A 27,654-nucleotide genomic window follows, 5' to 3' on the forward strand; every position below is an offset into this window, starting at 1 on the left:
ATTGACGTGCTTCTTCTTTTCTAATACAGCGATGATGAAAATACATTTAAAATCTTAGTTGCAACAGATATTCATCTGGGATATATGGAAAAAGATGCAGTCAGAGGAAATGATACGTTTGTAACACTTGATGAAATTTTAAGACTTGCCCAGGAAAATGATGTGAGTTTAGTTTGCATTTTTGCAATTTCTACCAAGTTCCCTTACTCAACCTGCTCTTTTTCCTTTTAAAGATAGAGGTTTGTTTTATAGGCCCATGTGCTGAAAGCCCAAAGGAGATTTTGTGTTCTTTATTCCCTGAATTCAAGTAGGAGCTACTTTTGTAAATAGTCTGTAAAAATTTACAAATATTTACATTGTTTACTGAGTGCAGTATCCTGTGGCAGTTTCTATTTGAAATCTAAAGATGACTGTCATAGTTTCTGCTTTCAAAGAACATGCAGCAAGCAAATCAGTATGTGAGATATGATAAATGTCAAAAATGCTTAGATGCAAGAGCCATAAGATTATAAACAGCATTTCCTGGGAGTTTGGAGGTAGAAGAGATCACATTTAGATGAGGATAGCAAGATGAGGTGAATGAAGTGGCATTTAACTTGGGCTTAGAAGGATGGTAGGCTTTTAATGAGCGAAAAGCAAAGAGAGTGTACACCTCCCGTGAAGCAGTAGGAAGGGCACAGAGGTGAGACGATTGGTCCATTAGGGGTACAGCAGCTGTTTGGCTCACTGGTAGGTCGCGTGTTAGAAAGCGCGCTGAAAGACTAGAAATGTGGTTTGAGCTGCATCAAGAGCTTCAAATACCAGATTGAGGAGTTTGTACCCAGTTTAATAGAAAGTCTTCTGGCAACAGAGTACAGCATGAAGGCAAGATAAGTTGGAGGCTTTTTCAAAGTGGTTCCATGGAACGGAAAAGAGGAAGTGAATGCAGGAGATAATACAAAGAGAGGATTTGGATACTTTGATTGGTTAGTCAGTCGTAGGGGGTGGGGATGAGGGAGGAGGGGATGACGGTGACTCTGGAGTGTATTATGTTTGGGTGGTTGGTGGTACCAATAATAGAAGTAGTTTTTAAATAAGGAAGATTTCTTCCTTATTTTCATACTTCCTTATAACATACTTCTTTATGTGGGAAGGTGATGAATTCTGATTGAGACCATTTGAGTTGGAGATTCCGATAGGACATTCAAGGAAACATTCCAGCAAACAGTTGAAATGTCCATCTCGAGCCCAAAAGACAGCTGGGGAATAAACATAAATTCTGGGGACTTGCAAACTTCAACCTTGACTTTTCCTCAGAGTTCTCTTCAGTTCTTCTGCAAGTCCTTTGGTTCTTATTCCCAAATGTACACAAGTGGAACCTCTCTACTGTTTTCTACCTTCATGTCTGTAAACTTAGTCCAAAACTTTTGTCATATTTTGCTGGACTGAAGTAGCTCCGCTTAGGTTTTTTTACTTCCATTCTTTCCCCCTACAGTATTCAGCATAGCAGCCAAAGTGAACCTACAAAAATCATGTCAGATCATGTCACTCTGCTGCTTATAATCTTCTAAGTGGCCTTCCATTGAATCTAGAATAAAAATTAGACTACAAGGTTCAGTGTGATCTGGCCCCTGCCGGGAGACTTCATCTTCTTCCACTCTGCCTGGTTGGTTTGTGCTTCATCCATACAGAGATGTTTGTTCTACTCTGGTACCTCTGCATGTCTGGTTCTCTTCCTGCTCAGAGCACCTTGATCTTGCCAGGATTGACTTCTCAGTTCTCAATTCAAGTTTTACCTTTTTTGGGGAGGTCTTCCCTGATGTCTCCAAACACTCTTATTTTTTTTTATAGCACCATCTGAAATAATTTATTGAATTATTTACGTGTTTATTATCTTCTCCACTAGAAGGTGAACTCCATGAGAATGAAAAATCTTTTTTGTTTGCTCATGTGTATCCTAGTACCTAGAAAGGATCTGGCAAGCAGTAGGCACTCTTATAAATGTGTTCATGAATGGGGGAATGTCTAGGACTGTCTCCTTTTACCCTGAGGGCAGAGAAATTTGCAGTCAAAGAAGGTCTGTTTCCTGCCAGAGAATCCTCTGTTCTTTCTTTTCTAACTCTTAGGTGCTGAAGTATTTCTTTCCCTGAGCACGAGCTTTTTTTTTTTCTTTACCTTGTCCTTTCCTTCCCTTCCATTTCCTCCTGTTTCCCCTCCTTGCATCCTTTAATCTTAACTGCCCCCTCCCACCTACAGCCCCATGCTGGTACTTCCAAATGCATGTTTACTTCCCCCCATCATTTGTGTTTATTATTTCTTCTTATTGAAATCTAAATTCTTCCCGATTTTTAAGTCCTCTATTTTGTGGGCCCGTGCCATCTAACCATTCTTATTTCTACTCTCTAGTTCTTTGGAATCTTTTTTTATTTTTTTTTTAACTTTTAATTTTGAAACAATATCAATCTTACATAAACATTGCAAGAATAATACAAATAATTCCTTACCCTTCACCGAGATTTTCCTACACTTTATACCACATTTGATTTATCCTCTCTCTTCATAGACACACACACACACACTTTTTCTGAACCATTTGAGAGTAAATTACATAAGTAACCACAGTGCACTTATCAAAACCAGGGAATTATGTTGATTCAGTACGATTATGTAATTCTAAGATGCCGCCAGTTGTCCCGACAAAGTCTGTCATAGCAGTTTGGGGGCAGGTCAGTGGTGTCTAGATCCCAATCCAGGATTACATTTTCCATTTAGTTGTCATGTCTCTTTAGTCTCTTGTAATCTGGGATGTTTCCTCAGTCTGCCTTGTCTTTCATGACCCTGACATTTTTGAAGAGTCCAGGGTAGTTACTTTTGCAGAATATTCCTCAGTTGGATATGTCTGACATTTCCTCATGAGTAGATTCACTTTGGGCAGGACTACCACAGAAGCAAGTTGTGTTCTCAGTGATCCCTGGAGTCACAAACCAGTTTTTAAAAATATTATAAAAAATTTTTTTTTGCTTGTGTTAAAATACGCATACCATAAAACTTCCCATCCTAACCATTTTTAAGGGTACGGTTGAGTAGTGTTAAGCACATTTGCATGGTTGAGTGACCAATCTCCAGAACTCTTTTCGTCTGGTAAAAGTGAAACTATATCATTTAAACAACTATTTCTCTTTCCCCTCCCCTGTAAAAATGTTTGTTTGCTTTGTTGTTTTTGTTTTGTTTCTTCTATGCCTTGGATTATGATCATTTTCTCCCTTTACTCAAATCATGTTTAGTTTTTTGGGTTTTTAAAAAATTTTTTATTTATTATTATTTATTTATTGTTTATTCTTGGCTCTGTTGGGTCTTCGTTTCTGTGAGGGCTTTCTCTAGTTGCGGCGAGCGGGGGCCACTCTTCATCGCGATGCGTGGGCCTCTCACTATCGCGGCCTCTCTTGTTGCGGAGCACAGGCTCCAGACACGCAGGCTCAGTAGTTGTGGCTCACGGGCCCAGTTGCTCCACGGCATGTGGGATCTTCCCAGACCAGGGCTCGAACCCGTGTCCCCTGCATTGGCAGGCAGATTCTCAACCACTGCGCCAACAGGGAAGCCCCATGTTTAGTTTTGAAGACCTGGCTTAAATCCCACATTTTTATTGAAGTCTCTCTGACTCTTGTTGGGGTTGGGGCAGAAATCTTTTCCTTCTTCCCTTCTAAGTTCCCTGGCTGGTCTAATGATTAAGTTGACGTAAGACAGATTAACAGGGTAAAAACAAATTTCATACGTATGGGAGCCCCACAAAAATACGAGACTCCTCAGCAGTGAAGTAGTTGAGGCTTATCTGCCATCCTGAGCTAAGGAGAAGGGGAAAGGAGTTTGGGGCTTTCAAGGGGAGGAAGACAGTGCACAGGAAGATGAGAAGATCAGATGTTTGGTAAACAGGTGTTTGCCATGCCATGCGATGTCTTTCTGATATCAGAAATTACCTCTGGTAATAGCTCTCTTCCTGGTACATGCCCCCTATCCAAATTCTTTTAGGCAGTTTAGAGCGAGGTAAAACAGCTTTTCCTGACTCTGCTGGGTCTTAATTGCCTTCAGCTCAAAACAGTCCACATTGCCAAAGTGGTCCATTTTGTGGTGACATATTCTGCTGCCCTCACTACTGTAGCCTGTGGTGATCTGTATTGCTGGGTTCTTTTGTATAATTAAGAACTTAATCAAGTTTCTTTACGTAGATTGTACGCTTTTGAAAGTGTGTTGGACTTTCTTTCTGTGTGATTTCCCTTTTCTCTGGTTGTTCCTGAATGCTCTTCCTCGAAATCTCGTTTATCCTTCATGGTGCAACTCAGATGCCACCATGTTAGCCCATTCTTCCCAGACGTTGTCCTCAGATGTATTTCCTCCTCTCAGTTGGAATTAATTGTAACGTCATCTCTACTCCTGGTTTGTTTATATATCTGTTCTAGTGCATGTCAGAGTCTGACTTACGTTTAGATGCTTAGCAGTTTGTCTCTCCCATTAGATTTTGAACATATTTAGGATAGGGATCGTATTTAATTCATCACACTCAGTATAGGGTATGGCACGTTGTCTGTATTTAATGAGGGCAGGGACATCCTATATTTTGTAGATTGCCATTTCCTTAGCTGCCAGTGCCTGTAAGGACTCTAAATAATTGTTGAATGAATCAAGTGAATAATTTGGATTGAATCTGCTATCCCTTCCATAAGCTTTATTAAAGTGCTAAGTTTATGTTTGATTTGGATAACTTTAAAGAAAGAAGTATGATCACTTTGGGTAATGTGAGTTAGAAACTTGGTGTAGTAATTTGAAGATGGCCTTTTTGAAGGTGACCTAGGAACCTAAGCTGAAGTCAGATTAATAACCAGATTGAAAGGCCCTTTGACTAAACAAAATATGAAACTTTAGATCTCCACACATAATAGTATCTTTTACAAGATTTTTTTTCTATCTCTTTGCGCTATAGTTTTAAAAATTTTATCTATAAAACATACTAATTTTCACACTATTTTCTGTTGATTAGGTGGATTTCATTTTGTTAGGGGGTGATCTTTTTCATGAAAATAAACCCTCAAGAAAAACAGTACATAACTGCCTCGAGTTATTAAGAAAATATTGCATGGGGGATCGTCCGGTACAGTTTGAAATTATCAGCGATCAGTCAGTCAACTTCGGTTTTAGTAAGTAAGTATATTTAAATGCTTAAATGAATGTTTCCTTATGATAGTTAATATTACATGTATGTATAATATATAATATTTTCTGTATAAGACACATGAACACGGTAACAATTAGCCATTTTACCTTCAGTATAAGCTATTTCCTTGGTAAATGTAGTTCTTTGAATTTTCTGTACATTGTTGTATTAAATTCTATTTCCCTAATTAATAGTGAGACTGAGTAACTTCTCAAATTTTTTTGTGTACATTTGGTATCTCTTCTGTTCATATCCTTTGTCCATTTTAAAAATTGGGATATTTTTGTCTTTTCCTATTGAATTTGCAGGAGTTATTTCTAGATATTAAGCCTTTGTTAGGCATGTATTTTTTCCCAATCAGTGGATTGTCTTTTGACTTTGTATACAGGGCCTTTAGATGACAGAAATATTTAATTTTGATGTTCATAGTCAAACACGTTATTTTTTTTCTTTAATATTTGTGCTTTTGGGACTTATTTACAATATCCACCTAGAACCCCATGTCATAAAGGTACTCTGTTTTTTCTTAAACACTGTACAGGATACCACACTGCATTTAGTTGAAATGGTCTCAAAATCTCCTTTCGACTACGCCAGTCTTTTTCAGACAGACACTGACACTTTTGAAGTGTACTGGTCAGATATTTTGTAGAATGTCTCTCAACTTGGGTTCTTCTCGTGATTAGACTAGGGTTATTGGTTTGGGGGAAAGAATGTCTTATAGGTGGAGTGCCCTTCTCAGTATGTAAGGAGTACATGCTATCAACATGGCCTGCACTGGTGAGGTTAACCTTGGTCACTTGGTTAAGATGGTGTCTTGCAGGTTTCTCCACTGTCAAGTTACTATTTTTCCCATTCCATATACTGTTTGTAAGAAGTGAGTAGCTAAGTCCGGCCCACGCTCGAAGAGAGGGTGTTACGTTTCACTTCCTGGAGAGAGGAAAGAGTATCAAAGAATTTATGGGCGTGTTAAAACCACTACAGTAATTAGTAAATATTTTAGGGGAGGCTATGCAACTATTCTGTTTCTCTTTAAAGTTTGTCCAATAATTTTAGCATTTGTCAGTGGCTCTTGCCTACAGCAGTTGTAACTGCGGTGTCCTAATGGTGATTTTCTAAATATTTCCCACATTCTTTCTGCATTTATTAATTGGAATAGTTCTGTAAAGATTTGTCCCTTCTCCCCCATTTGTTTATTTATTTATTCAGTTGTCTATATCAGTAGGAATTTATTCAATTGTTTATATCAGTATGAACTCATTTTTTTTCCTTTGGATTGTAATTTAATACTATTATAATCTATTTTGTTGCTCAAATAAATTGTTCCAGCTTTAGCCATTGTGCACTCTTTCAGACCACCTCTTGGGTCCTTTCAGCATGCCGTCATCTTTTTTCCCCCCTTTTTGGTACTGTAAGATGCTCCAGGTTAATTTTGTATTTTCTTTTCCCTAGCCCTAGACTCATCCATTTCTTGGTTCATTTTGGAATGGTATTTGGAAGCTAGAATCTGGATGCTAGGCATGCACATGGCTATTGTCTTGTCACTGCTTCTAGGCTCTCTCAGAGCACAGAGCTTAAATATATACACACACACACACACACACATACACACAAATATATACACATATTATACACACATGTATACATGTAAATGTAAAAAGAAAAAAAATATATATATATATAAAGTAACCCCTGAAGACAGACATAGCTATATTTATTTCTTATCTATTTGTGTATATATATTTTAAAAATGAGTTTATATTGGGAGGTAAATTTTTGGAGATATTTTTATGTAAGAAAATGGCTATTTTTAACTTCGGATTGATAATTTGGCTGAGTATAGAATAGGATTTTAAAAAATTCTTGTAATTTTTAACATATGTTCTTGTTTTTAAGAATTCTGATCAGTCTTTACCCATCATCTATTCATATCTAAAACTATTATTTTTAAACTGCTTCACCCACCCCATAGATGTGTTTACCTATTTCTTCGCTTACTATTGCTGTTTCTTAATGTTTCATTCCTTTTGTCTAGATTCAGTTTCCTTTCCGAAGTACAGTTTTTAGTAGTTTTTCACTGCCTGTCAGTAAACTCTTATTTTTTGGTGCTTTTGAGGAGTCTTGCTATCATTTTAGGTGCTGGAAAAGCAGTATAACATAGTGCTTACAAGCATGGATTCTGGTATAAGACTGTCTGAGGTCAAATCCTGGATCTGCCCTACCTTAGTTTCATTATTGTAAGATGGGAAAAGAATAGTGCTAATCTTACAGAATTGTTGTTAGGAGTAGTTGAGTTAATAAGAAAATTGCTTAGAATAGTAGCTGGCATAAAGAAAGGAGTCTTTTTGCAGTCTTACTGTGACATATTTAGTTGTGGATTTAGTTCTATTTATCCTGCTTGGGCTACATGCATTTCAAACTAAGAATTTTTTTTGCAGCAATTTTGGAAAATTCTTATCCAGTATGTTTTCTGTTTCCTATTCTTTTTCTTTCTGAAAATTATTTATATTTTACCCACTTTTTAATATTCCCTATAACTTTATCTCTTTGTACTATATTTTGGATAATTTTCCCTCTTGTTTACTAGTTCATGTAAAACATAGACCAAAAAAAAAAAAAGATAGGGAAACTCTGAAAAAAAGAAGACTCCTAAGTAGTTACTAGCTCAGTTCAATCCCTATCAAAATTCCAATGATATTTTTCACAAAAATAGAACAACCAACAGGTACATGAAAAGGTGCTCAACATCACTAATCATCAGGGAAATGCATATCAAAGCCACAATGAGATATCAACTCACACCTGTTAGGATGTCTATCATCAAAAAGATAAGATAAGAGAGAACAAGTGTTGGAGAGGGTTTGGAGAAAAGGGAACCCTTGTGCACTGTTGGCGGGAATGTAAATTTGTGCAGCCACTATGGAGAACACTGTGCAGGTTCCCCCCCAAATTAAAGATAGAATTATTATGTGATCCAGCAATCCTACCTCTGGGTGTATATCCAAAGGAAATGAAAATGGGATCTCAAAGAGATAATCTGCACTCCCACATTCATTGCAGCATTATTCACAATGGCCAAGATATGGCAACAACATAAGTGTCCATCAGTGGAAGAAGGGATAAAGATGTGATGTGTGTGTGTGTGTGTGTACAGATATATATGCACAGACACAGCCATGTATATATATACATTCAGCCATGAGAAAGGACATCCTTTCATTTGAGACAACATGGATGGACCTTGAGGGCTTTATGCTAAGTAAAATAAGTCAGACAAAGAGACAAATACTGTGTGATATCACTTATACAGTATATGAAATCTGAAAAAGCTGAACTCATGTAAATGGAGACTAGAATGGTGGTTACCAGTAGCAGGGAGTTGGGGGAAAAGGGGAGATGTTGATCAAAAAAATATATAATTTTCAGTTTAAAAATGAATAAGTTCTGAGGATCTAATGTACAGCATAGTGGTTATAGTTAGTAATATTGTATTTTATACTTGAAAGTTTCCAAGAGAGTAGATCTTAAATATTCTCATTACGAAAAAGAAATGGCAATTATGTGACATGATGCAGCTGTTAAGCTAGGTGTGTGTGCAGCTTAAAGTGGTAAGTAAGCTATAGTGGTTATCATTTTGCAATATATGGGTGTATCAAGTCAACACACTGTATACCTTAAAGTTATACAATGTTACATGTCAATTATATCACAATAAAGCTGGAAAAAAGACAGTATATTATAATGCTACAATAATTTAAAAAGTGGTATGACTCATGAATTGATAGGCAGATAAGTGAAAGAGTATAGAAATTCCAGAAATAGCCTCAATACATGTGGGAATTTAGTATTTGATAAAGGTGGTATCTCATATCTCCACAAAAAATATAGCTTATTCAATAAAAGAACTAGAAGAAACTGTTAGACATTTTTAAAAAAGATCTGGATGTGGAAAAGACTTTTCTAAGTATTACACAAACCCAGAATCTATAAAAAAAAATTGATATGTTTGTCTTTGTAAAAGTAAATTTCTGCATGGCAAGAGCCGCCCAAAGTGAAGTCAAAAGTCTGGATTCAACCAGGAAGAATATTTGCAACTCATGGCAAATTACGGTCTAATTTTCCCAATAGTTAATAGTTAAGTAGTTCTTTCAAGTCAATTAAAAAAAAAATCCATGACTTAATAAAAAATAGGTAAAGAATATGGACATAGTTCATAGAAAAGGAAATAAAGTAGCATTTAAACATATTAAAAGAATATGAAAGATGCAAAATGAAGTATACTGATATATTTTTCTCCTATAAGATTGATATAGACCAGTAATTCTCAGTCCTGGGTGCACATTATCATTACCTAAGAATCTTAAAAAATACTGATGCCCTGTCTCCAGGTCAGTTAATCTTTCTGAGTGTGTCTTGGACATTGGTGGATCTTCAAAGATTCCTAGAAAAATCTAACATGCAGCTAGGGTTTAGAACCACTGGCATAGATTGAAAAAGCTTGATAATGTATTGGGTTGGCCAAAAAGTGCCTTTGGTTTTTAAGTAAAAATAAAAGACACATTTTTCATTTTCACCAAGAACTTTATTGAACAATGTATTCACCCTTATGTTCCACTACCTTCTGCCGTTGTTCAGGCAACTTCATAATTCCATCTTCCAAAAACTTTTTATCTTTCTGAGCAAAGAACTGTTCCAGGTGCCTTTTACAGTCTTCCAGGGAATTGAAATTTTTTCCATTAAGAGAATTTTGTAAAGACTTAAATAAATGGAAATCCAAAGGTGCAATGTCTGGTGAATATGGCAGATGAATCAGAACTTCCAAGCTGTAACAGTTTTTGCCTGGTCATCAAAGAAACATGCGGTCTTGTGTTATCTTGATGGAAGATTATACGTTTTCTGTTGACTAAATCTGGATGCTTTTCGTCCAGTGCCACTTTCAGTTGGTCCAGTTGGGAGTAGTACTTGTTGGAATTAATCGTTTGGTTTTCCAGAAGGAGCTCATAATAGAGGACTCCCTTCCAATCCCACCATACACACAACATCACCTTTGGATGAAGACCAGCCTTTGGTGTGGTTGGTGGTGGTTCATTTCGCTTGCCCCACGATCTCTTCTGTTCCACATGATTGTACAGTATCCATTTTTCATCGCCCATCACAATTTGTTTTAAAAATGGAACTTTTCATTACATTTAAGTAGAGAATCACATGCGGAAATATGGTCAAGAAGGTTTTTTTCGCTTAACTTATGTGGAACCTAAACATCAAAGTGATGAACATAACCAAGCTGGTGCAAATGATTTTCATTGCTTGTTTTGGATATTTTGAGTATGTCGGCTATCTCCCACGTGGTATAACGTTGATTGTTCCCAGTTAATGTCTCTATTTAATCGCTCAACTTCAGCTGGTCTACCTGACCAGGGAGCATCGTCCAGTGAGAAATCTCCAGCACGAAACATCGCAGACCACTTTTGACACGTTCGATCAGTCACAGCACCTTCTCCACACACTGCACAAATCTTTTGTTTTGCATTTCGGTTGCGTTTTTACCTTTCTTGAAATAATAAAGCATAATATGCCGAAAATGTTCCTTTTTTTCTTCCATCTTCAGTATTAAAATGGCTACATAAACCTTCACCAATTTTCATAAGTCTTTTTTTTTAAATGCACGCTGATATGACAGCTGTCACATACAATCTAACAAAATTGTTTCAAATGAAGTTAAAGACAACTAAGCGCTACTAGAGCCATCTTAGGGAAAAAACCGAATGAACCTTTTGGCCCACCCAGTATGTTGGTGGAGTAGGGGGAATTAGTCTCATAGATTGCCATTGTACTATGAGTAAATCATACAACCTCTGTGGAGGGGAATTGGCAGTGGTTATCAAATTTACAGATGCACTCGTTCCTTTTGACCTGACAGTTTCCTTCTAGATATTTTCCTATACTCTCACAAGGGCAACTTTGTACAAGATTACTCACTGTAACAATATTTGTCAAACAAAAGGCTGGAAATAGTCTAAATGTCCATTGATAGGTAACTACTTAAACACATTATAATAATCCATGCAGTGTACAGCTAAAAAAATCAAAAGGAAGCTCTTTATGTACTGATATGGAACGATTTATAAAAGTATGTTAAGTGATAAAGGCAGGGGGCAGAAATCTATATTGTGCTACCATTTGTTTAAGAAGGAAGATGTATTTATTTGCTTTACAGGTATAAGATATTTTTGCACAGATACACTAGAAATTCCTAATGTTATTTGCCTCTGAGAAGGGAAGCTTGGTGACTAGGGGCAGGAGTGGGTGGGAACTTTAAGTCATCCAAGTAGTAAGTGATAGAGCTGGAATTTTTAATCTAGGTCTTTTGGATTCCAGAGTAGATGTATTTCTTCCCCTCCCGCTTCTACAAATAAAAACCTTTTATAAAGGCTTTCAAAATTTTGAAAGCCTATTTCCTATTAATCAGATATTCAAATCTTTCATACAATTCATAAGCATCATATATTTGTATGGTTTTCTTTTAAAGTGTAGTACTTTGAGATCTTTTGAAACTTGAATTGAAATGAACTGCTGCCTTGGATTTTATTTTTTTAAAGCTCCAAACTAGCGGTCATTTGCCAGCTTAGATCATCCAGTTTGCCTATAACTGTATTAATTTTTTGGAGGAGGATAATGGGGGAAACAGCTTTCGTCTCTTATAGAAACTTTTTTTTCTTTCTTTCTTTTTTAAGGTTTCCATGGGTGAACTACGAAGATGGCAATCTCAACATTTCAATTCCTGTGTTTAGTATTCATGGCAATCATGATGATCCTACGGGGGTAATTATTGGGTTCTTAGTTAGTTGAAATTTTAGAAACGATCAGTTTAGTTTGTCTTTGGAAAGCATTCTTTCACTTCTTCCCAGCAATTTGTAGTCAAATTGAGTCAAAAGTTCAAATTGACTTTTTATCATTCATATAAGCTTTTATACTGCTTTTTAGATAATTTCTTTTAAATCTGGAATAATAAATGGCATGTGACATACACGTTTATTTCATAAGTGCCAAGGTTAACAATAAGTAACCAGGAGGAGGAATAAACACCTAACATTTATATAATGCTTTACAGTTTACCAAGGGCTTTTGTATCTCTTATCACATAAATCTCACCTGTAGGAAATGAGGGTTTCATGAACAGTTTTAAATCTAAATTAGGTCATCTTATTTTCTGTTTGATATGAAAGTACAGACTGTCTCTAGTTTATGAGGGTTCGACCTTAGATTTTTCAACTCTACAGTGGTGCGAAATGGATATACATTCAGTAGAAGTTGCACTTCGAAGTTTGAATTTTGAATATCTTTTTTGGGCTAACGATAACGTGGGAAGATACTTTCGTGTGATGCTGGGCAAAGGCAGCGAGGCACAGCTCCCGATCAGCCACACGGTCACGAGTGTAAACAGCTGCTACACTTACAACCATTCTGTACTCATACAGCCGTTCTGTTTTTCACTTACAGTACATTATTCAGTAAATTACACAAGATACTCCATACTTTATTGTAAAAGTATTTATACTTTTGCCCAACTGTAGGCTAATGTACGTGTTCTGCGCATGTTTAAAGTAAGCTAGGCTAAGCTATGATTTTCGGTAGGTTAGGTGCTTTAACTTCATTTTCGACTTAACGGTATTTTCCGTTTACGATGGATTTATTGGGACCTAAACCCACTGTAAGTCGAGGAAGATCTTTAATAATAGGGGCCCTAAAATAATCTCAAAATATCTTTTTGTTTTATCTGGTCATTAATGTATTATAAGTCACTACTTTGCTAGGTTTTTTTTTCTCACCTCTTAAGAGGTCTGCTTAATATGACAAGGCACTGATTTCATGGCTGTTTTTTATTTTTCAGTGGACAAGACATCATAAGTTTTGATGAAATGTTAACTTTGCATTTAGCATGTGATTCCAGTCACAGTGGGTCACTTGTAATAGAAAAAAGATAGCGAATACTTTTACTATTGTAATTTTGTTTTGAGAAGACATTATCCTAATCTAGGTTTTTGTAACTACTATATAAAATATACTTTTAATAAGTAATAATATGATATGCAGATTACTTATTTTTAGATATACATTTATATTATTTGAAAATATTTTGCATAGGCAGACGCACTCTGCGCCCTGGATATTTTAAGTTGTGCTGGATTTGTAAATCACTTTGGACGTTCAATGTCTGTGGAGAAGATAGACATTAGTCCGGTTTTGCTTCAAAAAGGAAGCACAAAAATTGCTCTATATGGCTTAGGTAAGATGGTTTTATTTTACTATTTATGTCAATAAATGTTTAAATGTTTAAGCAGCTAGGAAATCAAATTCTGGAGTTAACTTTGCTGCTGTTTGGGGAAAAGTGAGGCAAATCTAATTATTCCTTATGGGTGACTTAAAAAAATGATAGAAGGTTTTGGTAGAAATTTTTTAGTATTTTATAAGCACCAATAGTCCTTGATACTTATTTTTTTTTTTTAAAGAATGTTTCTTTTTTTTTTTTTTTAATTATTTATTTATTTAATTATTTAATTAATTATTTATTTTTGGCTGTGCTGGGTCTTCGTTTCTGTGCGAGGGCTTTCTCCAGCTGTGGCAAGCGGGGGCCACTCCTCATCACGGTGCGCAGGCCTCTCACCATCGCGGCCCCTCTCGCTGCGGAGCACAGGCTCCAGTCGCGCAGGCCCAGCAGCTGCGGCTCACGGGACCAGCCGCTCCGCGGCATGTGGGATCCTCCCAGACCAGGGCCCGAACCCGTGTCCCCTGCACTGGCAGGCAGACTCTCAACCACTGCGCCACCAGGGAAGCCCCTTGATACTTACTTTTAATAGCAGTTTTGGTGAAAAAATATTTTTCCTCTAGTATCTATTTATTGTTTATTTTTTCTTTCTTTTAGACTCAGATAAAAATCCTGAACATTAGCATTTATAGAGTAATTAGAAAAACTGCATTTTGATATCTTGGAAGTCTTTGAAAGTTCTAAAGATTCACTGTCCAATACAGTGATCATGTAGATACTGGGCACTTGAAATGTGGCTAGTCTGAATTGAGATATGCTATAAGTATAAAATGCACATCAGAGTTCAAAGACTTAGAAAAAAATGTAAAATACCTTTGGTATTTTGGGTTAAATAAAATATCTTAAAATTAATTTCACCTGTTTCTTTTACTTGTTTTAATATGGCTACTAGAAAATTAAAAATTACATATTTGGCCTGTTTTAGTGGCTCACATGATATTTTTATTAGACAGTGCTAATCTAGAGCTATCATCTACAATGCTCAGAAAATTTGCTTTATCAGCGTCACTATCTTCAATTTATTTAGTGTCCAGTAGGTAAAAGCTTGTTTGCTAGGCTTTATTCCATATGAATGGAAGACTATTTTTAGAGTGCATTCAAAGGCTGTTTTTTGTGTCTTCCTTGGATTAAGTTCAGTTTGATTTGTTTTATGGATACAATAGTTTTATTGATTTTGTTGTGTATAGAGTATTATAAAAATTATACTTCATGTTAAACCAACCTTAAAGTACCCCCAAGAGAAACTGAGAAAAAATTTCACGCTGTAGCCTCTACCTAGTTTTTACTATTTTTTGAGTGACTTTTGTATAATAGAAGCCTTAGAAAATCTTATTTACTTCATTTCTCTTTGTGTATGTTTCTTAAAGAATAATTATGATGGATGGTTTATTTAAATACTTTCTCTAGGAAGCTTCTCTAGGAAGCTTATCGTCTTTGCCCAATTTACATAATTTCGCCAACAAGTAGAAAAGCATCGTGGTTATCTATATTTTAGAGATATGGAAAATGAGATGGAGGTATTATGTCTGATTTTGCAAGTGATAGAGCAGGAAGTGGAATATGCTTTTTTAAAAAACTGCTAACAGGTATTTTAATCACTGTAACGTTAGGGATCATATCTGCAGAAAGTGGTTGATCCTCCTACTTTCAGACTAAGGACACATCCCATTATGCCTCAGTCACTGCCAGAAGCAAACTGCTTCAGTCATCCATTTTCTCCCAAACTCTCATCTCATCCTGTTCTGTTTTCCTTAACTGGACTCTGTCTCTACCCTCCACCCACTCCTCTCACCCCAGCTCTGTATACTCTAGAGCTCTTTTTAGTTAGCAAACTCCCTCATTTCATCAGTCTCTGAATGCTGCCTGTACTCTCCAACCCTCAGTGAAACTGACTGGCCCCTGAGGTTACGTGTCCCACGTAGTTCTCTCATGGCCTCTTATGGACTTTAGGGCAGAAGGGGTGGAGGGCAAGTCACTGTTCTCCTTGCTTCCTACTGACACCTCCTTTCCTGCCTGCAAACACCCTTGAAGCTAATTGCCAACTGGCTAAACTGCCTTCTCCATTCCCTCAATTTTCTTACTTGCCTACCTTCCAGTTTTGTCAGTGTTCTCAGTGCTTTGACACCCAAGTAGATCAACCTTCTAATGCCCTGGATTTTTTTATGTCTTGACTTTTTTGTTCCAGTTATATGTTCTGCATGCCACCATCTATTTCATTGGCCACACTAGGAATTCTCTTTAGAAGCTAGACCTCTTCTAGCTCTTATACTTATGTGGTGTTGGCTTTTCTTCCCAGGCCTTCCCTAATCACTCCATAAAGTAGCAACCTTGTCCTCCCAGTGATAATTCCCATCTTAGCATCCTGACTTTTTTCCCTTTTATAATATTTAAAATTGCAATTTTCATGTTTAATTGTTTTTGTTGGCCTCCTTCACTAGACTAAGGTGATCCTTTGGGGAATAGGAAGAGTTATTTAAAAGTCATTAAATTATTAAAAAGCACAGTATTTTTATGTAAAAGCATAGTATACATAAGACTATTATTTTTAAATACATTTTTAATCTCATCCCCTTTAATATCTCCTCCTGTGTATTTTACAATGTATATGTTAAATCAAAAGTACATATATACTTAGAATAAATAAAGGGAGAGTGGAAAACAATATTATTAGAAATTTTAATAAGAATTTGAGCATAGAAAACTCAAATTTTTATTCCACATTTTCCAGATCTTGAAAGTATATATGCTTGACCTGGAAAACATTCTTCAAATGCAACTAACTGCTTAGCAGCTGTCAGGCATGAACCTGGAACATGTTCATTTGTAAATAATGATATCAGATTTCAAATATCTCTCTAATAGGAGAATGAAGTACTCAGAGAAGCACATAATTTAGAAGCAAAACATATTCGTTTTTTAAAACCGAGTAAGAAACCACTTTTAAAATAATGTAATATCCATTTTCAGGATCCATTCCAGATGAAAGGCTCTATCGAATGTTCGTCAACAAAAAAGTAACAATGTTGAGACCAAAAGAAGATGGGAACTCTTGGTTTAACTTATTTGTGATTCATCAGAACAGGTAAAAGTAGTCTCTGAAAATTTTTGAGTCAAGTATTGAGGTTCCCCAAATCTCTGTTTCCAAGCTTACCTATTTCAGTAAAATGCTCCTTATGCTTTGAAAGTTGTCAGTGCAGGATCAGGCAAGACTTCGATATGCATTGTGTGACTGCATCTTGAAATTGTTTTCAGTATATATTCATACTTACAAAGAATATTTCCAGCATATGGATAAGGTATACGAAGAACCATAAAATGAATAATCCTAAATTCAGAAAGAAGTGGAACATTACCAGTACCCTACCCCATGCCCTTCCCTGACCACATCTTTTTCCACCAACTCCACAGGAAGCACTATCTTCAATTTTTATTTATATGTCCATAGCTTTTCTTCATTGTTTAATCACATACACATTCATTATGAGTATTTTTTATTTAGTTTTGGTATAACTGGAACACCATACTTTATATTTTGCAGTTGGCTTATTTTGTTCAACATTATGTTACTAAGATTCATCCATTTTGATGCTTAAAAGTGTAATTCATTTTCACTGATGTATACAGTTCAGCTTTCTCTCCTGTTAGTGAGTGTTCTGTGTTATTTCCAGATTTTTGCTTTTTTAAACCTTTTTGTTAGGAACATTCTTATAGATTTTTCCTGGTACATATATACAGGTGTTTTTCCAGAATATTAAATATAGCTAGATCAACTTTCTTTTGTTAGTAGTTTTAAGAAATTTAATCTGTTGGCAGGGTGTAGGTTTGATTGAAAGGAATAGAGATTTGAAGAAGCAAGATTTATTATGTGATCATTATAGTTAAAAAAAGTGTGAGATGGTAACAGTGATGGTAGTGAGAATGATAATGTAAGGGACAAAGCTGAGAAGTTATTAAGGAAGACTCTAAAGGGATTTGGGGCCTGATTATATAATTTATTATTTATTGAACAGATACTTATTGACAGCAGAATACTCTGGTACTTACCCATCACTGGTACTCGGTGAAAGAAAGGCTTTAGGGGGCAGTCGTATGTTGCCTTATATGTATATTCTTGAATAAACAGTGTGAGTTAAAGGAGGAGCAGTCCAGAGTTTTGATATGTGTGGTTTCCACATAACAAACTGGGAGTTTGTTCCTTCTCTTGCTGAGGGCTTTCCAGTTCTGCTACACTTCGTACTTTCCCAAGGTAGGGATAAGTGAGAAGGAACAATTGTCAGCGATTCCAAGCCAGAATGAAAGTTTGGAATGGCAGCATTGGTAAGGGGAATGAGTAGTATAATGTTGGTATGGTTGGTTACTGGTGATGTTAATAATCTTGATCATTCAATTAAGGTGCTGTAGACCAGGTTTCTCCCCCTGTAAAGGTCCCATTTTCTACTTTGTAATTAATCAATATTTTGGGAAAAATACATTGAGGCTATGTGAACATCCTGTTTCAACTTAAACTTTTGCCCACAAATTTTAGCATCCATTGGTGGATCTTGTTTCCAGCAATTAATACTGTGGTGTTGTTTCTGATTTTTTTTTTTTTCCCTCATTCTTTTTATAATTATTAATTGAAATTCTTCTGTTAGGAAAATTTGTCCCTTCTCATTGATTTACTTATTTATTCTTTCATTTATTTATGTTACTGTGGACTCAAGGATATTTATTTAATTCTTTGAGTTATAATCCAATACTTTAATTTTTTGATGTTGTTGTTGTTTTTGTTGCTCAGGTTGTTTCAACTCTGACCGTTGGGAGCTTTTTTACATTGGCTTCTATGTCCTTTCAACAGACCCTCTTCCTTTTTGTTTTTTGAGCATGTCCTTAACCTTCTAGTACCACAAGATGCTCCAGGCTCATCTTGTGTTTTTCTCCTCAAGCCCTGGAATCAACCACTTTTCCAAGGAGCCCTAATTGCTTTTATTGGAGAGTGGTATTTAGAAACCCAGACATGGCCACTAAATGTGCTTATTGCTACTGTGGGTCTCTTAGCCCTCATGACTAGAGTTAAAGAAATATATGTATATCCACTAATCCATGCATACATGTCTGTATGTATACATGTGTTAAAAAAAAAAAAAAGAAGCACGAGTTCATACTGATTTGAATCCAGCCCTACAGGATTCATTTTTGTCTTTTTCTTATTTGTGACTTCTTTCTCTAACAGTTAGAAACCTCGATTGTATTATCTACGGTATGTTTACTTATTTTTTTCAATACTGGTTGACATAACAAAGTAATTTCAAAATTGCTGACCCATAGCCCTGTGAGAAACAAATTTGCCAGCTAGGGTACAGTGTTTGTATGTCATTTTAGTCCTTAACCTTACTATATCTAGTCAGAAACACCACTTTCTAAAGTTACTTCGGTCAGTTCCTTTTCCCTTACCCCTTCATTGTGGTTATAATAGTTTTTTTGTAATGCTGTTAGGTTCATTTGTCATCCTCTGCATTCTTAGGTACTTCTTTTGTTACTGTTTTCAGGATCTTATAAAGAAGACGTTTGCTCATATTAAGCGAGAATTCTGGAGCGTTTTACATTTTACTTTATTTTCCATTTGTTTCTATATGTGGACCAGTGTCTTTCTCTTTCTCCTGAGCAATTTTGTCATGCAAAATATTTCCACAAAGATGTTTTGATCAGCTTCTAGGTCACAAATCAGAGTCAGCCCACGAGCATAATCTTCCCTTTTCCAGTGCCCCATTAAAGCATAGTTACATCATGTCGTATTTGAGTTATTCTGCATTTCTTCAGTAATTGTGATAGGATCATAACGTTTTTTACATAAAAATGTTTTTTACATGAATATTCCTAGATACGTGAGCTTCTCTGATTTCACTTCCTGCTCTTCCTTGCATTCATTCTGCTTAGCCACGCTGGTCTCCTTGCTGTTCTTGAACTCACTGAATACATTCCCACGTCAGCACCTCTGCCATCAGCTCATCCCTCTGCCTAGGACTTTCTTCCCATGCATTCCTGGTCCCTCCTCTAAGTTCTCTGCTCATTTGTCTCCTGTCAGAGATGCCTTCCCTGACCACCCTTTGTATAGTAGCCTCCCTTTTCCATGTAATTTTTCCCTTTATTTTTCTTTATAGCACCTGTCACTACCTGACAAATTATATATATATATGTATATACGTATGTGTGTGTGTGTGTGTGTGTGTGTATGCATATACGTAAACATATTGTATTATTGCTAATTTCCCCCACTAGAGCAAGGACTTTGTTCACTGCTATGTCTTCAGTCTCTAGAAGAGACCTGGGAAACCTGACACATAGTAGACACACAGTAAATACTTGTTCAATGAATGAATGTCAGTTTGCCTTAAGTGAATGCTGGTTGAAGTATTTGAACACTTTTACTTAAATTCTCAGTGATATAAATCAGTATTAGGGAAAACTTTTTTTTTTGTCTTCCTCTCTTTGGGTTTTCACATATCTTTTAATAATAGCAGCTAATCTAGGTATAAAATGAGAGTTTGAAAATCACATATTCATACAATATTTTATTTAATATTGAAAACTCTTATCTCTGTGTAAGACTGACATTCTCATTATTTTTATAGTCAGTAAAAGAAACATGTTAAAAAAATGATGGTAGTTCTATTTTTAGTTTTTTAAGGAACCTCCATACTGTTCTCCATAGTGGCTGTATCAATTTACATTCCCACCAACAGTGCAAGAGGGTTCCCTTTTCTCCACACCCTCTCCAGCATTTATTGTTTCTAGATTTTTTGATGATGGCCATTCTGACCGGTGTGAGATGATACCTCATTGTAGTTTTGATTTGCACTTCACTAATGATTAAGGATGTTGAGCATTCTTTCATGTGTCTGTTGGCCACCTGTGTATCTTCTTTGGAGAAATGTCTATTTAGGTCTTCCGCCCATTTTTGGATGACATATTTAGAGTTTTGACTTTATTTTACAAAGCTTAGACTAAACTCACTTCCCATTTTCTGTACTCTGGTATACACTCAGACCAATTTATAGGTTTTTACTATTTTTAGAGCTCATGCTTTTCTGACTTTCCCGTAGGGGGAGTTATTCCTCTCTAAAGCCTTTCGTGATCTGCCTCTGTATGTAGAATCGACTGCTTTCTCTTTTGAGGCTTCTACTTGTCTGTGTCCTGCAAGTTTGTAAACCCTTTGAGGGCAGGAATTAGATACTGTCTTTGCATCCCCAATCCCTCGAACGTTTCTGGCGTATAGAAGGGATGTAATCAATCTTCAGTTAATGGAGAAAGAAAGATCTATACAGACTTACTTATTATGAAGTTTTTCTATATCTCTGGACATTTATAATATTTATTTTTAAAAATCTTGGCATAGGAGTAAACACGGAAGTACTAACTTCATTCCAGAACAGTTTTTGGATGACTTCATTGATCTTGTTATCTGGGGCCATGAACATGAGTGTAAAATAGCTCCAACCAAAAATGAACAACAGCTCTTTTACGTATCACAACCTGGAAGCTCAGTGGTCACTTCTCTTTCCCCAGGAGAAGCTGTAAAGAAGTGAGTAATTATTATAGTTTTTAAATCAATTTAAAAAAATGTGCTATGATAGTCTAACCATCTCATAGGCTCAAGGTCTGATGATGCTGTTATTTATGCGATAGATTTATTCATAAAGATTGATCATTCAATAGAGTGTTACTGTTTGCCCAGACTTTAAGCTATTTTCAACAGGAGAAGATCCCAATGGTATTAATGATTTTGCTGCTCATTAGGCCAATTCAAGGCTAATATTTTTATTAATTAAATTTTAAGTTAGAGTGCTGTAGGAAAAATGATGTATGAATGGATTTTATTTTGGGGAAGAAGAATGTTTAAGTTTTTTCCTGTGATACAACAAACACTTTTTAAGGGTGTGATTTTATAAATTGTGGAAATTTAGAAATATGATAGTGTTTTTTGTTTTCTGTTTTTAATTTTTATTTATTTTTATTTATGGCTGTGTTGGGTCTTCGTTTCTGTGCAAGGGCTTTCTCTAGTTGCGGCAAGTGAGGGCCGCTCTTCATCGCGGTGCGCGGGCCTCTCATTATCGCCGCCTCTCTTGTTGCGGAGCACAGGCTCCAGACGCGCAGGCTCAGTAATTGCGGCTCACGGGCCCAGTTGCTCCGCGGCACATGGGATCTTCCCAGACCAGGGCTTGAACCCGTGTCCCCTGCAGTGGCAGGCAGATTCTCAACCACTGCGCCACCAGGGAAGCGCAAGAAATATGATAGTTTTGATGTGCACATTTTCCTGAGGAAGTTTACAAGGTGACTATGCTTTCATTTCCCTCCTCATTTCAGACACGTTGGTTTGCTGCGTATTAAAGGAAGGAAGATGAACATGCAGAAAATTCCTCTCCACACAGTGCGGCAGTTTTTCATGGAAGATGTTGTTCTGGCTGATCATCCAGACATTTTTAACCCCGATAATCCTAAAGTAACCCAAGTCATACAAAGCTTCTGCTTGGAGAAGGTAATTCTTCTAGATAAAGGTCAGTGAGATCTACTTTAGTTGAGAGGTTATTTACCTTGAATTAAATACTTCAGTAGAGTAGAGGGAAGTCATTGTATTTGTTACATTCTCATGAAGCCTGTAAGGAACCACTGTTTTATAAATGAGTTCAGTTGTATCAAATTTTTTTCTTTTTTTTTTTTTTAAATAGGGACTTCCCTGGCAGTCCAGTGGTTAAGACTTTGCCTTCCAGGGCAGGGGGAGTGGGTTCGATCCCTGGTCAGGGAGCTGAGATCCCACATACCTGGTGGCCAAAAAACCAAAAACATAGAACAGAAGCAGTATTGTAGCAAATTCAATAAAGACTTTAAGGATGGTCCACATCAAAAAAAAAAAAAAACCAAAAACCTAACGTCTTCCAGAGGGAGGAATGTTATAAATAGAAGAAACTTTGTTTAATTAAGCCCCTCTCCCAGATCCTTTCCTCCTTCTCAAAAACATATGTTATCTTTTCTCTCTTTTTATCCTGATTCGATAATTTGTTCATTTTATTAATGAAAGCAGGCAGTGGCTTTGATTGGAGAATGGCAGGATGTTATGGTAGATGAGGAGAGCCTTAGCCTCTCTAATAATCTCCATTACGCTAATAATCTCTATCACACATCCCTTTCATCCTGAAATCTCCCTCCAAATAAAATCTTAAAATGTGTGGTATGCACCTTGTCACTTCAGTATAAGTCCCATACCTCCCACCATGCAGATTGCCATCCCTAAACCACTGCGGAAATTCTAGAGCCACTATGAAGTTGGGTGAATGCATTTAGTAATATGGAACTTGACAGCTTAATAACATTAATTACTGACACTTATTCAGTTCTTATGCTGTGTAGGCTCTTCTGCTTTGTATTTTATTCTTACAAAAATCATGATAATGATAATTATCACTGATATTCATTGGCGGCATATATATTCTGGACACTGTTGACAGCATTTTGCATTTAATCCACTGAATGATGCTATGTAGGTAGAGTCTACCATACACATTTTATAGAAAGAGGAGCTGAACCTTAGATAAAGTAACTCGCCCAGTGTCACAGCTTACTGGCAACATGTAACTCATATAACTGGAAAGTTCAAGAGTTTACTGGTTTCAGAATGACTAGATCCAGAAACTCAAATTAAGACTGTAGTTTTCTCTGTTTCTGTGTCTGGTCCTGTGCCACCCAGTCTGATGTTTTCTGTCTTAAGCTTCGCTATAAGGAAGGCATTTTCACGTGGTGGCCCACAGACTTAACATTGTCCTTACAGCTGCAAGAATCATTTTTTCCCAGTAGTTCCAGATAAACCCCTAGCATTGAGTTTCCCTGGACTGAGGTCATGTACTTGTCCCTGAACCCAATCTCTGAGGCCAGGGAGATGGAAAATGAACGGATTGTCTTGGCCTAGTCAGGGAGCCCATGGTCTCTCAATCTTGGCACAATTGACATTTTACTGGGTAACACTTTGTTGTGGGAGCTTGTTCTGTGCATGGTAGGATTTTTACAAGTCCTCTCTGACCTCAACCACTAGATGCCAGCCGGTAGTACCTCTTCCCCCTAGACATGACAATATCTTTATTTTGAGATTGAAGAAATGCTTGAAAATGCAGAACGGGAACGTCTGGGAAATTCTCGACAGCCAGAGAAGCCTCTTATACGACTGCGAGTAAGTCCTCTTTAGATAAATTCAACTTTATTGATTTTCAGAGGAGAGTATTGTACAGTTTACATGGATTTTTTTGGAAAAGTACCAAAGAGAGTTCGTATAGTAAAAAGAGCCGTCATCATTGGTGGAAAAAATAATAAAGCAGCCAGGATTTGATTTAATCATAGTTTCATTTTGATAGGTTTGGTTTTTTTTTTTTTCTCTTATTTTTCTCATTTTCTAAATAGTCCATTGTATTTGATACGTTGGCTGTGCTCTCTGACTTCATCGTTTACTGTTCCCTTCTCTCCCTCCCTTCCAGACACTTGACCTTCTTGTAATTCCTCAGATGCATCAGACATGCTCTCACCTCCTCCAGATCTGCTCAGATGTCACCTCAGTGGTCACCTCAGTGGGCCCCAGCCTAATTAAGATTGCAACCCCCATACCCTCTCTCCAACACTCCTGATTTCACTTCCCTTCTCTACTTTTTCTTTTCTTTTTTTCCCACAGCACATCCTCCTAACCTACGACACCCAATTTATTTATTTTGGTTATTGTTTGTCCTCAGTTACAAAACTATCAGTTCTGTAGAAGCACCGAACTTTGTGAATCTTCTTAACTAATGTATCCAAAGATCCCAGAACAGTTCCTGACACATAACAAGTGCTTGATAAATATGTAGAAAGAATTGATAAGTATTTGAGAGTATTAGAAAAGTCTAAGAAATTGAAGTGTTTCCTGTGCCTATAAGCCTGCGTATCTTTTCTATCATGATATATATATACAAACAAACAAATAACAACAGACTTTTTTTTTTTTGCCCCTCTGCCTTTCCCTTCTCCTAGCTCCTGCCCTTTCTGATTTTCTTTCAAAAAAATACATTGTCTATATTGCTCATGTAATATTCTCTTCCTCAATCCACTATAATCAAGGCTCTGACCCCACCATCTCAGGTGGAAAAGATGACCTTCAATTGTCAAATCCAGTAGATTTTTGTCATCTTACTGAATCACTCTTCAACATTCTCTACTACAAATGATGTTTGTCCCTTCCTATCTTTCAGTTAGCCCTCTGTTCAGTCGAGGCATATGGTCACCTATAGAATGACGACTCCCAAATTTTGACCTCCAGCTTAGACCTCCTTGTTGAGGTCCAAGAGTCCTTCTAAAGCCTTGTACTTAAGGGGTGCGGCCCTCAAACCAGCAACATTGGCATCACCTGGAAAATTCTTAAAAATACAGAATCTCAGGCTCCACATTAACCGCACTGAATTACATTTTAAGAAGATCCCCAAGAGGTTTATATGCACATTAAAATTTGAGAAGCCCTGGGACATAGAGTGTGAAGGTAAAGAGTACATTCTAGAACCAGACTGCTTGGGTTTGCTTCTGGCTCTGCCACTAGCTATATGACCTTGAGCCACTGGATCTCTTGTCCCTTGGTGGTACTTCATAGATTTACAAGATCTAAATGAATTTAGTAATCTGGCCCCTTCTCTCTATCCCGTTGTCATTGCTGTAGCTGAGGCCTGATTTTACTTGGCCTGTAGCCGACTGCCTGACTCTGCCTCCAGTTTCCCCCTCTCCCCACCTCTAGCCTCTCCACACTAATGCCAAGATCATCTTTGGAAAATACGATCTTGCATGTCTTTCCTGCTGAAAACAACTTAATGATTTCCTAGCTCTAACAGGAACAAGTCTAAACTCTTGCATGGCATTCAGAGGGTTTATATGACCTGGTCTAAACCCACCTCTTTGCTTCTACCTCATTTCCTACCAGCACCTCCTAAGCTCCAGTTATACTGGACTAAAAGTTGCTGTTTTCCTAGGCCCAGTGGAGTTTATTTCACTCTTTGGAACGTTTGCCCATGCTGATCCTGCTGCGTGGAATGCGCTTCTCTCCTTTAGTAATATCCCCTTTAACACCCACTTAAAGCTGCCCCTCTTCAAAAGAAGCCTTTCTTGACTTCCCTTCAGAGTCGTTCCTTCTTCCTTTGTGTCCTCAGTCTACTTTGTACATACTTCTTTTTTTTTTTTTTTTGAGTTTGCCAAGAAAGAGAATGGCTTTATTACGTCTATCAGAAGATGTAATAAAATGTTATATATACGTATATATGTAATAATATTTTATTAAATATTTTTTTAAAGTTTTTTTTTTTTTGGCTGCACTGCACGGTGTACATACGTCTTACAGCACCATCACATTCTGCTTGCAATTACTTCTTTACATAGTTTATCTTCCCAGTCAGCTTGTGAATTTCTTCACAACCAAGGTGCTGTTTTACTTACGGTGGTACCCCTGGCCCTTAGCAGAGTGCCTACACATTGTGGACACTCAGTAAAATTTGCTTAGTGAATGAGTTTTGCGACTTTTAGGAGCAGAAGATTACAAATAAAACTAGGCTGGAGTACAGTTGTTAAAAATGTCTGAAGAGTTTTGGGGAGGCACAATAGCTTGAGCATTTGGCATTTTCTGTTTTAGAACATGGCAGCAGCTGTAGAGATGGTCTGGGTAACAGAAACATAGTTGCTTTGGGGGAACCACATAGTTCTCTTTATCAGGGCGGAAGGTCCCATGTTCCTCATCTATGTCTGCCTGATACCATTAGAACCAACCAGACTTGAATTGAAAATTGGCATTCCTTTTTCTAAACACACTAAATTATTAATTCATTAAGGAAACAAAAGAACAAATATTTTCACGTAAGTAGTATTCCAGAAGTACATTGTGTTGGCTAGAGGACGCGCACTGATTCACTAATGCAGTGAACAAATGTATGTTGAGTACCTTCTTTCTGCATGTTGGTGGGCGGGGAGGAGGGCCACAGTGATGGTAAAATAGACAAGGGTTACAGGAGGTGGAGGTGTGAGGAGAGACACAATAAACAAATAGCGAATACATGAACAAAATCTTAGCTAGTGCTAAGTGTGATGAAGAGTGTAAGTGGGGTGGAGGTTAGGAGTAATCTGGAAAGGCTGGTGATGTGGTACAATGCTGAGTCCCAGAGCATACTCTGAGAACAGCTAGTTTAGGAGAACGATTATATCTCTTAGAAAGAGATGTAGTATTTTTCTTTGTAAAGAGCTTGGTACCACTATAGACTTCTTTAGAAAGAGCCTGCCTGAGAGCAATTATTTGTTCTTTTATAAATAGAAACAGTCGGCCCTCTGTGCCTGCACTTCCACATCCACGGATATGGAGGGCTGATTGAACTCCACCATTTTATAATAAGGGACTTGAGCATCCACAGATTTTGGTGTTCTTAGGGATCCTGGAACCAATCCCCCGTGAATACCGAGGGATGACTGTACTGTGTTTTGAAGGAAGGTGATCATTTCTCAAAGCTCACAGACTAGCTTCTTTTCCTCCATGGATTTTCCCAGCATTTTTTTTTGTCTAGTGTAAAAGCTTATCCCTACATGATAGACCAATTAACAAATGCATCTGGGGCCAGCATTTGTTTCGGTAGAGAATCTCCTTCTGTTTTAAAAGTTTAAAAAAATTTGTTTAGAAATTTCACATCCTTTTCAGATGCTATTCCTGGTACCTAGACTGCTAGTTTTATCATGGGGAGATGTAATTTTCTGACATTGTGGGAATTCTTACTGTATCTTGATTCCATCAAACAATGTTCTGCATAAGCGTAAACCTTGAAGTTTTATTTTCTCAGTAGAATAAATGGTATAACATCATCATGATCTTTAAAATGAATTGTGGAACATGAACATATTAACTTAAAAGTATTACACATAAACATGAATACTGAAGTTGGTGATCTGTTGTTCCCTAGCCTTCATAGCTTATTCTGTATTTCCAGGTGGACTATAGTGGAGGCTTTGAACCGTTCAGTGTTCTTCGCTTTAGCCAGAAATTTGTGGACCGGGTAGCTAATCCAAAAGATGTCATCCATTTTTTCAGGCGTAGAGAGCAAAAGGAAGACACGGGTAAGCTAGTTATCTTTAC

The 27,654-nt window shown here is 37.0% G+C and overlaps 1 protein-coding gene across 5 annotated transcripts in view; it reads left to right on the forward strand.

Moving 5' to 3' along the window:
* MRE11 (MRE11 homolog, double strand break repair nuclease) overlaps window positions 1-27,654 on the forward strand; it is a 71,914-nt gene that overhangs the window by 3,409 nt on the left and 40,851 nt on the right. For 4 of the 5 annotated variants that reach the window (XM_082409916.1, XM_082409918.1, XM_082409919.1 and 1 more), the window contains exons 3-10: window positions 5,012-5,172; window positions 11,920-12,007; window positions 13,331-13,472; window positions 16,479-16,593; window positions 20,887-21,072; window positions 21,855-22,026; window positions 23,629-23,709; window positions 27,509-27,635. In XM_082409916.1, the coding sequence (XP_082266042.1) occupies window positions 5,012-5,172; window positions 11,920-12,007; window positions 13,331-13,472; window positions 16,479-16,593; window positions 20,887-21,072; window positions 21,855-22,026; window positions 23,629-23,709; window positions 27,509-27,635 (1,072 nt within the window). Of the gene's footprint in view, window positions 1-29; window positions 163-5,011; window positions 5,173-11,919; window positions 12,008-13,330; window positions 13,473-16,478; window positions 16,594-20,886; window positions 21,073-21,854; window positions 22,027-23,628; window positions 23,710-27,508; window positions 27,636-27,654 lie in introns of all 5 variants that reach the window. The other variant, XM_082409917.1, reaches the window with a different exon arrangement.

This window comes from Balaenoptera physalus (genome assembly GCF_965194825.1).
Source record: "Balaenoptera physalus genome assembly, chromosome: 10".
In the NCBI taxonomy this organism is placed as follows: Eukaryota; Metazoa; Chordata; class Mammalia; order Artiodactyla; family Balaenopteridae; genus Balaenoptera; species Balaenoptera physalus.